General features: G+C 38.5%; 1 protein-coding gene across 1 annotated transcript in view; it reads left to right on the plus strand.

Moving 5' to 3' along the window:
• The window catches only part of CLVS2 (clavesin 2), a gene marked incomplete at its 3' end in the record, with an annotated part of 51,827 nt that extends 40,750 nt beyond the window's left edge, over positions 1 to 11,077 (plus strand). The window contains exons 3-5 of the mRNA XM_080341658.1: positions 3,100 to 3,210; positions 6,340 to 6,560; positions 10,990 to 11,077. Coding sequence (XP_080197784.1) covers positions 3,100 to 3,210; positions 6,340 to 6,560; positions 10,990 to 11,077 — 420 coding nt within the window. The remainder of the gene's footprint in view (positions 1 to 3,099; positions 3,211 to 6,339; positions 6,561 to 10,989) is intronic.
• Between the last annotated feature and the right edge of the window lie 208 nt (positions 11,078 to 11,285).

Consider the following 11,285-nt stretch of genomic DNA (forward strand, 5'->3'; position numbering starts at 1 on the left):
GTGGAAGTCAGATACGTCTGAGAAAAGCCAGACAACCTTCTGATACTTTCTCCAGCAGATGTAGCTGCTTATTCCACTTTTTAATTTTCTCGCCAGGTGCTGCTGAGGTTGAGCTTTGAATCTGCATTCAGCAGCTTTTGAATTCTAGTCTGTGTATACTGTGGGATCATTCTGACAAATTTACATTTTTCAGATCCAGATTTTGGGAGTTCCTAATTACACCTTAGGAAATGCTCCTGAATTTGAGCACCTCAGATCAGTTACAGAAATAGATAAATACCCAACTTATTTAGTCAGTTCTGGAAAATGCCTTTAAACTGTTGAAAAACACTGAGACAAATTGGCTTTTAATATTAAGCGACATCTTCTGTTTGAGAATCATTCCACATATTTTCATGACTCTTAATGTAAATGCATTCCAAGATGCAGAAAAAGACAGTGGAAATGTCAAAGTGGTACTTGAGAGGGATACTGCTTTTACCTGCTAGAAATTTAGCATCTTCAGAAATAACAGTATTGATAAGCCATCCATTCTGAGCCCACAGTAGCATACAAATACTTGTTGCCTACTGAGGTCTTCTCATTCACAGATTGTCCTCAGCTTCTGTGTGAGACATCTTGTGAGCAATAAAGAACAGACACTTCATAACTTGGTGTGTCTACGTTTTAGGGCACTTGTGTTAATTTGAAAGCTTATAAAATCATGCAAGAAGGCATGCAACCAGTAACAGCTGGTTTGCTTTTCTGTCTTCCGTAGTGCCTACATTATAAAAACTGTTACCATCCAGTTAACACAGTTGACCCCCCGCAAGGGGGGTCAAACACAGTTACCATCCAGTGTTAACTGTGAAGATTTCTTTGAAGACATCTGGATGAAACTAGTAAAAGATGTCTTCTGCAGCTCTGGTGTATGCTCCTTTGTGCATGGCACATGGCATGCTGCACCGGGCTTCTTTGCTGGAGCAGCAGCCATGATAAACCACATAAACACAACCTTCTGTAGATGAATGGTATCTCCTGCAACTGAAGGTTAAGATGTCATCCAATAATTTATCCTTCCTAATGGATTCGTTTGATTGCTGTGATAAGGACATAATTTACTACCCTTTGTACATCAGAGGTTGTGTTCTCAAAATGAAGTTTGGGGATTTACGATATTGAACAGGGTGAATTACATGTCAAATTATCAACCATCCTGTTTGACATTTAGTCAGCACCAACAGGAACCAGGCATTTAGCAAGATGAGGCTTCTGTAGCACAGTCTTTCAATAGGATTGTTTTATTTCAAGGCTACTGTTAATCAAATGTTTCTAGAGAAAATCTGTAAAACAGGCTGTTAATTGCATTGACTGTTGTGCTGTGGCCAGCCGTATATTAGTGGTGTATGTTGTAGCTGTTACCCTTCCTGTAAATGTTGTCAAGGCGTTACCTCCTTGATTGAAAATATTTCATCTGGTAATCCACCAAGTCATTTCAGTTTGGAGGCAGATGGCACCCTGAGGTAAAGACTCCCAGGGATAGGAGTGCCTGCCAGTATTTGAAGGGTATTTTTGAGAGGAGCGAGACACCTTCATTATTCACACAGCTCAGTACACATTCGCAGAACTAAGGAGGTTTCTTGACATGTGCACTTTTTCAAAGTATATTCCTATCTGGAAACATTTTAGTAAAGATTTCCTTCCTACAGTTCCTGCCTTCCTTTTCTGATGATTCTCTAAAAATTGATATAGCTTAAGATTTTTTCTTGGCCTTTTTTTTTTACTGTGTGCTCTGTGACATTAAATCAGTATGCTTCAAATGCTGCTTTGTGGATTGTATCTAGACTGTTGGATGCTTCTGTATGGGTTGCTGTCTTGTCTCCTGAGGAGACAAAATATATCTATTTGCACGTAGTGACCTGTCTCATCATTTGATTGCCTCTTTTTGAGCCTTGATTCCACTGGCACAGACCTGAAGCTGCCTTGACTGCATCCATGCAGGAGGAGAAGGAGGTGTAGCTGGGAAGCATGTCCTCATTTGTATCTGTGTTGTCAAACTGGAGTTGCTGCTGCTGTGAGAAACCTATTTTTGGTCTAAATGACTACTGTGGCTGCCTAGAGTGGACCACCTGTTGAATAAGGTTCAAATGAAAACCATTAATTTAATGCCTATATACACAAACATGGAGAAAGTTCTGACATAACTCGTGATAACAAAAGGAGATGAGTGTCAGTTTACAAACCTGTTTCCACCTCTTATTTCCTTGCTCGGTGCTGTAACTCTAGGCAGCACAGGAGATGGGAGCAGCTTATTGCATTGAGTGTATGATCAACCAGGCAAAGACAAAATGAGGACACAGAATGAATTTGGCAATGGTGTTCCAGGACAGAGTGTCTGCCCTCTTCAAACTGCCAAACCCTTTGGTGTATTCTCTTGACTTGGCAAGTGAAAATGCAGATCAGAATCTTTCCTAGTGAGTTGTCTGTCCCTTGTGTTTTTCAGTAAGAGAAAAGTTATTGCTTCAATACAGATGCTCTATCCTTACATTTAAGGTCCCAGAAGGCCTCTGACTATGTGACAAGAATTAGTGTCATGGATATTGCATAACAGCTTATGCATAATGTTTAATGTATTCTTAGTTTTATGAAATATGGATAATATTTGAGACATTTTGAGTAGTAGTTTAGATTTACACTTTCTTTTTAAGGTGGAAACAAGAGGTACATTTCTAGTGCTTCTCAATGACACTGGAAGAGTTGAAATAGTTACTATTAAAAATGAATAAAACCCATAGGAGTGGAAAAGAGAAAAATACATTGCATAGATGGATTATGGGAAAACCATAAATGTTTTAAGCATTTCTGGAGATTAGAAATGCTGTACCTTTACCTGAATACCATAGCTGTCTCAGCATCCTTCCTCACTCCTCTGTCCAGAGTGTGTTGCTGCTTAATGTGGAAGGTTGGAACTCAACTGAAAGGACAGAACTTTGAAGAATGTTTTTTTTTTCCTGTTTAAGGTTTATTATTAAAATGAAAGCATTCAGAAAAAAAATGATGTGTGTGCAACTTCTGTTAAGAGTCAACTCACATTGTGTGTATTTGTTTTGTGACATACAGGACAGTTTTCCAGCTCGGTTTGGAGGAATACATTTCGTCAACCAGCCATGGTATATCCATGCCCTCTACACAGTTATACGACCCTTTTTAAAGGAGAAGACACGAAAAAGGGTACTCTTCTGTTTAATTGTCTGTTACCTGGCAGTCGTAGTGAGCAGATGCATCATACTCCAATAAAGTAGATACACACAATATATCAACTTGCTATTGGTGGAAAGTATTTAAATACATCTGCATTGCAAAGAGTGTCTTTAACTGTTTTAGAAACTTATGCAGTGTTATCCTTTAAGGACACAGTCATGCAGTGCACTTAAGTGTATTTTGAAATGTAAGCATATGCTTTCTTCTGGCTTAAATGATAAATATTGTCAACATTATGGTTTCTGTTAAGATTCTATTCTATTCTATTCTATTCTATTCTATTCTATTCTATTCTATTCTATTCTATTCTATTCTAGCTATTTGTGTCTTTCTTTTAAGAACAGAGGTAGTGAGTGTGAAGTCCTTTCCTAGTGTGATTTCCTTGACATTAGTATAAACTGAAATACACAGCTGGTGTATAGTAGTTTGCAAATAATGGTTTGAATGAAAACCCATGAACGGAAATTTGTGTGCATGCATCTGTGCATAAGCACGAGCAGTCTCTGAGATATTGCTGAATTTGCAGCATTTGTGTCACTGCAATAAATTAGAGCTTGGTGGTGATAGCACATAGAATGATATTTTTTCTGTAACACAAAATTTGTCATCCAGGAAAACACAATCAGCATAGTGTACAAAGCAACTACAAATAATGTGATTTTTTTTTTTTTTTTTTTAATGAGATCAGCTCTCTAAGTGATTCTATATTTTCTCTCCTCAAACACAGCATACAAGGCCACAATGATTCTTGGTGTTCAGCTGTTTTTTACTAACAGATTATGCTTGAGAGACCTCTGGTATTCACAGATTTTGAACTATAGATCCCAAAGCCTTTTATGTAATAACTGTTACAAATATGTAAATGGAAACCCATTCAGTTGCACTCTGTTGACTACAGCTTCAACAAAGAACATTATAGCGCCAGATATGTTTGAAGCCTTTTTAAGTCAAGTGTTAAATATGCATAACCAGGGAGTAAACTACAGCTCATGGGTATGTTACAACATTAAAAACAAGTGACAAGGCAGTTGGTAACGGGTGCTTATCAGTTAGCTTCTAAATTCCCATTTAGACACCTGAATTAGTGGCATACATTTCCAGAAACACTGGCATTTACAACTGTTATTATCAATACTGACTGTCTATAAGAGGTAGACAGGTGGTTAAATATTGATTTAGAGTCCAAAACTTAGTGTCAAAATGTGAAAGTTGTGCCCAGCACATAAAATTTTAAATCAACTTTAAAAAAACCTGTAAGAGACAGAACAAATGATTGTGAAAAAAATCCCAAACCCAACAGAATTATCTTCAGAATTCTATCAGGCTTGTTATTTATGTATTGTGTTTATCTTAAATTATTTTATACTTTTTTAATATCTCTGGTAGATTTGCAACTGCTAGCTATATTCAGATAAAGGTAGTACTAGGCATGTATGAAAACTATTGCTAAAAAGTGAAACATTAAGTTTGAAAGACACCGTAAAGATAATTAATTTTACCATTAATATTTGTTCCTTTACACAAGGATAAATTCCTTTCTGAGGTGGAAGAACATGACTGGGTTTGCATGGTTATAGTAAGCTTCTTGTCTCCACAGCTGACTGGAAGGTGCGCTGAAATAAGCAACATGAAACAAGCACATAGTTGGTCTTTTTGTCTTTCTGCCTTTTAAAATTTAACTCTTGATAAATCATGAGACAGGGAGCAGAATGAAGCCCCAATAATCCAAGGGGAAATGGTTAGCCACGTGCTACTCCACTTAGACACACACAGGTCTATGAGGCCAGATGGGATCCATCCAGGGGTGCTGAGGGAGCTGGTGGAGGTGATCACTAAGCCACTTTCAGTTATTTATCAGCAGTCCTGGCTAACTGGGGAGGTCCCAGTTGACTGGAAGTTCGGGAATGTGATGCTCATCTGCCGTTAAAAGGCAATGTGCCACCTTGCCTTCCTGCCTGTTTCTGTGCCACTCCATTAAAAGGGTTGGGCAATGCCATTCCTGCTGTTTAATTGTATGGCACTTTCTGGCAGAGCACTGGCCAGTGCCAGCTGGTGCTTTCTTGGATGTTGCCTAGTAACAATTTTGGGGATGGTGTGGACCAGTGAGCAGTATGGGTGAGATGAGCTTGTTCTGGAGGTGAAAGGGCTTTAACCATCTGCATATGAACTATGCCACAGCACTCACTCCCAGTCCCAAAGAGTGAATCCTGGCCCATCTTACTTGCTAGTCTAGAAGTAGCTGCTGTGAGCTGTCTGTGTAACCATACCAAGAGCAGCCATTTCCTCCCAGTGGAAGACCTGCAGGGCCCACGTGTCGGTGGGAGAAGGTCGTCCAAATCCAGAGGTGCTCTCTTTCTAGTGTTCATCAGTCAAACATTCCAGATCCAGAAGAACAAACAATAAGGTTAAACCTAAACATAAATACAAGTATTCATATACATATATGTCATATTAATATACATATATAAAAATGTGAAGCATAGTTGATAATCAGTCTACCTAAACACTGGTGGAAGATATCAAATAGTACATCAATTATTTCCTCATTGTTATCACAGAAATTATTTTACTGTTATTATTTACTTCATATATTGTCAAGTATGGATGGTAGTTACCAGTACCACCATATTAAGGAAGAAAATTCTTCCAGTGAAGTTTTCATTACACTGCACTATTTATCTTATTTATGGGACTAATGGTTCAATGCTGAAAGTCAATATATAGTCCTAATGTATACAGTGAATATCAATTTTATTTATGATTTATGTTCTTTCCTTATTCACCAAATTTAATTCACAGGATTAGAGAAAGCAAATAACAAGAGATAGACAGTCTGTCTGTCTAATTTTCAGTCCATGTAGTTACCAGACATCAGTTCTTACCCTCCTTAGGCCCCTTGTGATGTAAACATTTTAATTCATTTATACTTTAATCACTTTGTGTGTTTATGAACATAATATGACTGTGCTTAAGACAGAGGTGATCTCTGTGAGCCCAACACAGCCAGAATACTGAAACTGCCCAATACCCTCTAATAGTGATGATGTAATTTGGGTTTTAATGATATTGCTTTGGTTTTACCTGCATGTGTACATACAGATATTCCTGCATGGTAATAACCTCAACAGCCTGCATCAGCTGATACACCCTGAGATCCTGCCTTCAGAGTTTGGAGGAATGTTGCCACCCTATGACATGGGGACGTGGGCAAGAACACTGCTTGACCATGAATACGACGATGACAGTGAATGCAATGTGGACTCCTACAATGCTCCTGCAAAGGATATAGAAAAGGACCTCTCTCCCAAATCCATGAAAAGGTGGGTTAAAGGTTCTGTGGTCTTCTAGTATTGCTATAAGATTAATGTTTGCCATCTCCCTCTTTTATGAAGCTGCAGATAGTTCCTTCAGTTTATTATATATGAGGACCCTTTTTTTTCCCTTTTCTTAATATCACAGTTGGTTATAGACCATAGTGTTGATTACTACCCATGAGAGTTGTGACCTCAGTGCAGCTAATTGTTTGGTGCCATGTAGGTAGTGTGTTTGGAATAGACTGATATCCCACCCTAGCCTATGGTACGTATTAGAGAAACAGTGCTAGCTGGAGTGAGCCTCAGTGCAGAATATAAATTTGGGCCAATTATCCAGCTGGGCAGTGATGATAACTCTTACCTTCCTCCATCTCACAGCCCAGTGCTTGGTATCTACAAGCCTGTAGGTGCCAGGACATTTACAGCATCTGAACTATCAGTCACAGTGACTGCACACAACATAAGAAAAAGTAGTGAGGAGAACCAGAACAAAAATTAGTGCCCATCATTATACTCAAGTCTGGCAAAAATCCTGGTGTTCTGATATTCTCCTCTTTGAGAAGACATAGTCTAGTTGCTTACTGCATTTTACCATTGAAAATCAATTAAAGTCTAGGGAGAAGTTGTTATAGTTACCTCTTCAGTAACTATGCAAGCAGTGAGGTGATTCACTTGGATGGGGTAAATCTGGGGTAGTAGAAGGGAGAGGGAAAAGTTTACAGCAGGGTGATAGAAAAGGTAGAGCTGGGCAACAAACGTCAGAGAACCGCTTATAAGGGGTAGGCCTAGCAGTGAATCAGCAGAGAACAAACAGAGCAGAAAACAGTATATGAAGTCATTAAAATTAAGTCAGAATATGCTAAGCTGAGAATTCAGTTTCAAGAGATGGCATTTGATGCAAAAGAGAGAGACACTCTGGAAGCAGATGAAATAGGATAAAATGTTTTCAGACTACTCAGCCAGGAAGATGATTTTGGCTGGAAAACAGAGGACACAGATTGAGGAGGACAGTGCAGTTTGAAAGGGAGGTATTTTTGGGGAAATAGAGAGGAAACGACAGGAGATTTTCACAGGAATAAAAAAAGAAGAAAAGCAGTGAAGTTTAAGGATTCTGTGTTGAAAAAAATACATACAGTGCAAGTGGGAAATAGGAAGAGACTGGATGGGAATGAACTAGGATAAGGATAATCTAAAAAAGGTCCTGAAGCCTTATGACAAAGATGCAGTTAACACATGTAATGAAGAAAATGAGACAGCAAAGAGCCAGAGGAAGTGAAAAAGTGAGCAATACAATTATATATTAATTGCCTATAATGCAGGAGTTATGAGACAATAAAGAAGATATCTTGCAGAGAAGGGTGGAATTTAGCACCTGAAATGCAGAAGTCTTACTGTTACAAAATGAAGACATCAGAGTAAATAGATTCATCCAAGGATGCAGCAAAAAACCATGAGAAGGCCTGTGACAAGACCCTTTGGAGCAGACTTTTCCAGACTATCCTGGGCAAGCACATTATTAAATAGCAAAGCAGTGGATTGACAAGATTCTGCATTCTTTCTCAGAGAATGCTTTCTCATGGTTGCCTCTTCTCATTTAACTTATGCTTGAAAAATCCTTCATGCAGAATTACACTACATTCTTTCAGTTTGGGATAGCTGACACAGTGAGCGACATACTGCAGAAAATAAGCATGTTGAAATTAATATCTATATTATATTTAGCTGAAATTTCCTTACCTTCTTCACATTCTTTTTTTCAGTTAGCATGTCTACAGTGCCTTCTGGAATCCTTCTTCCCTGCTGTTGGATGTAAAAAGTACTAAAAATAGACTTTCTGTGCTAGTACTGAGTAGAAGGGAGTGGTAGTAAGATGGACAGAGAGTCCCGGTACTTTGATTTATTAAATGCACAGACTGTGTTAAAATGGACTTAGAAAAGTTAAGGTAAAACAGATAAACCCTATTTCATTAAAAACTAAATTTAACTTGAATTTGGCACCTGATGGATTGTTTAACTCAGTTTAAAACCACAGTCAATGTGGTATGTTACTACAGAAGAAGGTTTTTAACATATAAAAAACCATGACAGTAAGTCAATGAAAGTGCTTAACTTCGTAGAACAAATTTCACAGGCATCTAGCGGATCTCCAACAATTATCTTGTTTAATTTGGCTTGCAATTTTAAAATTGGTTTATTGCTCTGAAATAATATCCTTCTTAAACCTGCTGAGAATTCACTTATTTGTTGCTTATTTTTACTCCTATATGAACCAGTCATGCTCCTTCAGATCTCCTTGAGCTTTTGATGTGTCCATCCATGACTCTCACAGCTGAGTCACCCAGGTGGAGCTGCCCGGACCTGAATCATGTTTTCAGCTAAGTCCACAGGGCAAATGTCTGTGTTGATCAGCTCTGCAGTATCTGTGTGTGGCTTTGGTTCCTAACCTCTGCAATGGGACTTTGTAGTATAACTCTGTCCTACTGTATTTTCTGAGAATTTATTCAGTAATGTCTGTAAAGTTATTTGGGAGATATAGATAGAAGGTGCTATAGACTTAAACAAATGTTTTTCCTTTTACATGCCTCCATTCATGAATTGCTGCTGAAAGGAATGAAACATGACAATAGATGTTGATTTTAAACTGATTGAAAATTATTTCTCCTTCTTCAAGGCATTTAAACTCCTGAGCTTACAGCCCATAGACCAGGATTTGTGCAGTTCCATTTTCACATCTGTCTTAGCATCAGACAGTTTGGAGACCCTGGGAATTTATGGCCAAAAATGCTTCACTGGGAATTTGAGTCCAGGTTTGCAGTATTTCCAGCTCACTTTCACTTCCTTGGATGAGAACTAGGAAAAGGCTCATTCTCCTATTAGTACTTGCATTCGATTTGGACTCCTTCAAAACTAATATGCTTCCACAGCATTTATTTATCTTGATGAACCAGATTTTCTAGGAGTACAGCTTCCCACCAGAAAATTTTCAATCAGCTTTGCATTGGCATGGTACCTTGTGAAGATTTTAAAAAGCATCTTTAATTCAGTGATTTAGTTTTCTGCCTGAGGAACTGAAGAGTGTTCTAGATTAGGGTTATTGTAGAGTTTTAATTAAAACTTTTAAATTATGTTTATCAGAAGAGAGACCATAAAATTTTTAAATCTATTTTTCTTGATTTTAGCATTAGTAAGAGAATGGCTAAGTATTATCAGAAAATATCTTTGTGTTTTAAGTTTTCACATAGGCTTTATTTCAGATATTTTTTCTTGAGTTTTTGAAGGTTTTATTTAGATTTTTTGAGAAAGACCAAATTGTCTTTTGCTATCAGCCTCATCCATTGGTTTCAGTGGATGATGCAGGTTTATAAAAGTGGGGAATTGACTCTGTATCTTAGAAGAGAACAGAATTAGTAAAGGTTTTTCTCTGTGCTGTTGCTCTCCAAATGGGCAGATCTGTAGCAATGCTGCAGTTAGAGTGTGTTTCCACTGATCAAAAATAGAATCCTACGTTGTAGAGATGTACACATGCACTACCCATCTCAAGACTTTACAAAGGGAGAAAGACTTTTCTAGCATAAGATTTATCTCATTAAAGGAAACATCTAACAAGGGTTGCATTTATTGTACCTCAGAAGTGCCTGCTTTTTGACAAAGTGAGACATAGGTGATGTAAGACCCACCTTAACACTTTGGACTTTGTTTTTAATGGAACATTTGATTTTGCTGGAGGTTGCGGTTTCCTCTTTTAACCTCACACATGGCTGTTGCAGAGTACCAGTACCAGTGTAATACTTCTGTGCTGAATCAGAGAATCTGGAGAAACGTTACAGTCATCACTGAATTTGTCCTTACCATCCTTCTCTGCTCTGTTTAGTTGAGCTGATAAGTGAGTTTGACAGATGTGTCCGTTGCTCCAGAAATCCTGCTGGCCATGGCAGGACTCCCTAGGCTTGGCTTAGGAACTCACAGTGTTGCGCTTAAGTGTCATTCAGAAAAGGAGCAACTCGTCCTTCCAGCTAACACATGCCACTGATTGCAGTGTGCCATTAGCCAGCTGGGTGGCTGAATTGTACCTTCTTTACCTACCAGCCCAGTGCCATATAACTTCCTGGTAGAGAGGGTCAGCGCTTAAGTCAGTACAAGAGAGCTTAGTTTGCCCTCTGTTGTGTGCTGAGGATGCACTGTTTCACTGAAGAAAAGAGGATATGCTGTACTCCACCTTTTGCTCCTACATCCACAGACCAGCACTGAGCCTGTTAAAGCCATATAATTATTCCATGAGGGTATTTTCTGACTGTTTGCAATGATCAGATGCTCAGGTAGTGCTGTACCACTATTTTTAAGCCCTGGCAGAAATTAAAATAAACACAAAAAAGCTGAGGTTTACCCTCATTTTTCTTGATCTATAAATGTCAAATAAACATGTTATCCTCCGCAGGTCTCAGTCGGTTGTGGATCCTGGGGTGCTGAAACGCATGGATAAGAACGAGGAAGAAAACATGCAGCCTTTGCTTTCACTTGACTAACAGTTTCTGAGCATTGAACATGAACTGAGGTGGAAGGCACTGCCTCTCAGCAGCAAGCAAACCTTTGGGAAAGAGTGTACCAGCTGGAATCCTATTTACTCATGTTAATGTAGCATAATGGCATCAGGCAGCAGGTTTTACTATTCTGCCTGAATTTTGGATGCCCTGGGGTGAAGAAGAAGAGGAGAAAAAAGGAAAATAAAATGAC

The sequence above is a fragment of the Nesoenas mayeri genome, assembly GCF_963082525.1.
Source record: "Nesoenas mayeri genome assembly, chromosome: 3".
Lineage (NCBI taxonomy): Eukaryota > Metazoa > Chordata > Aves > Columbiformes > Columbidae > Nesoenas > Nesoenas mayeri.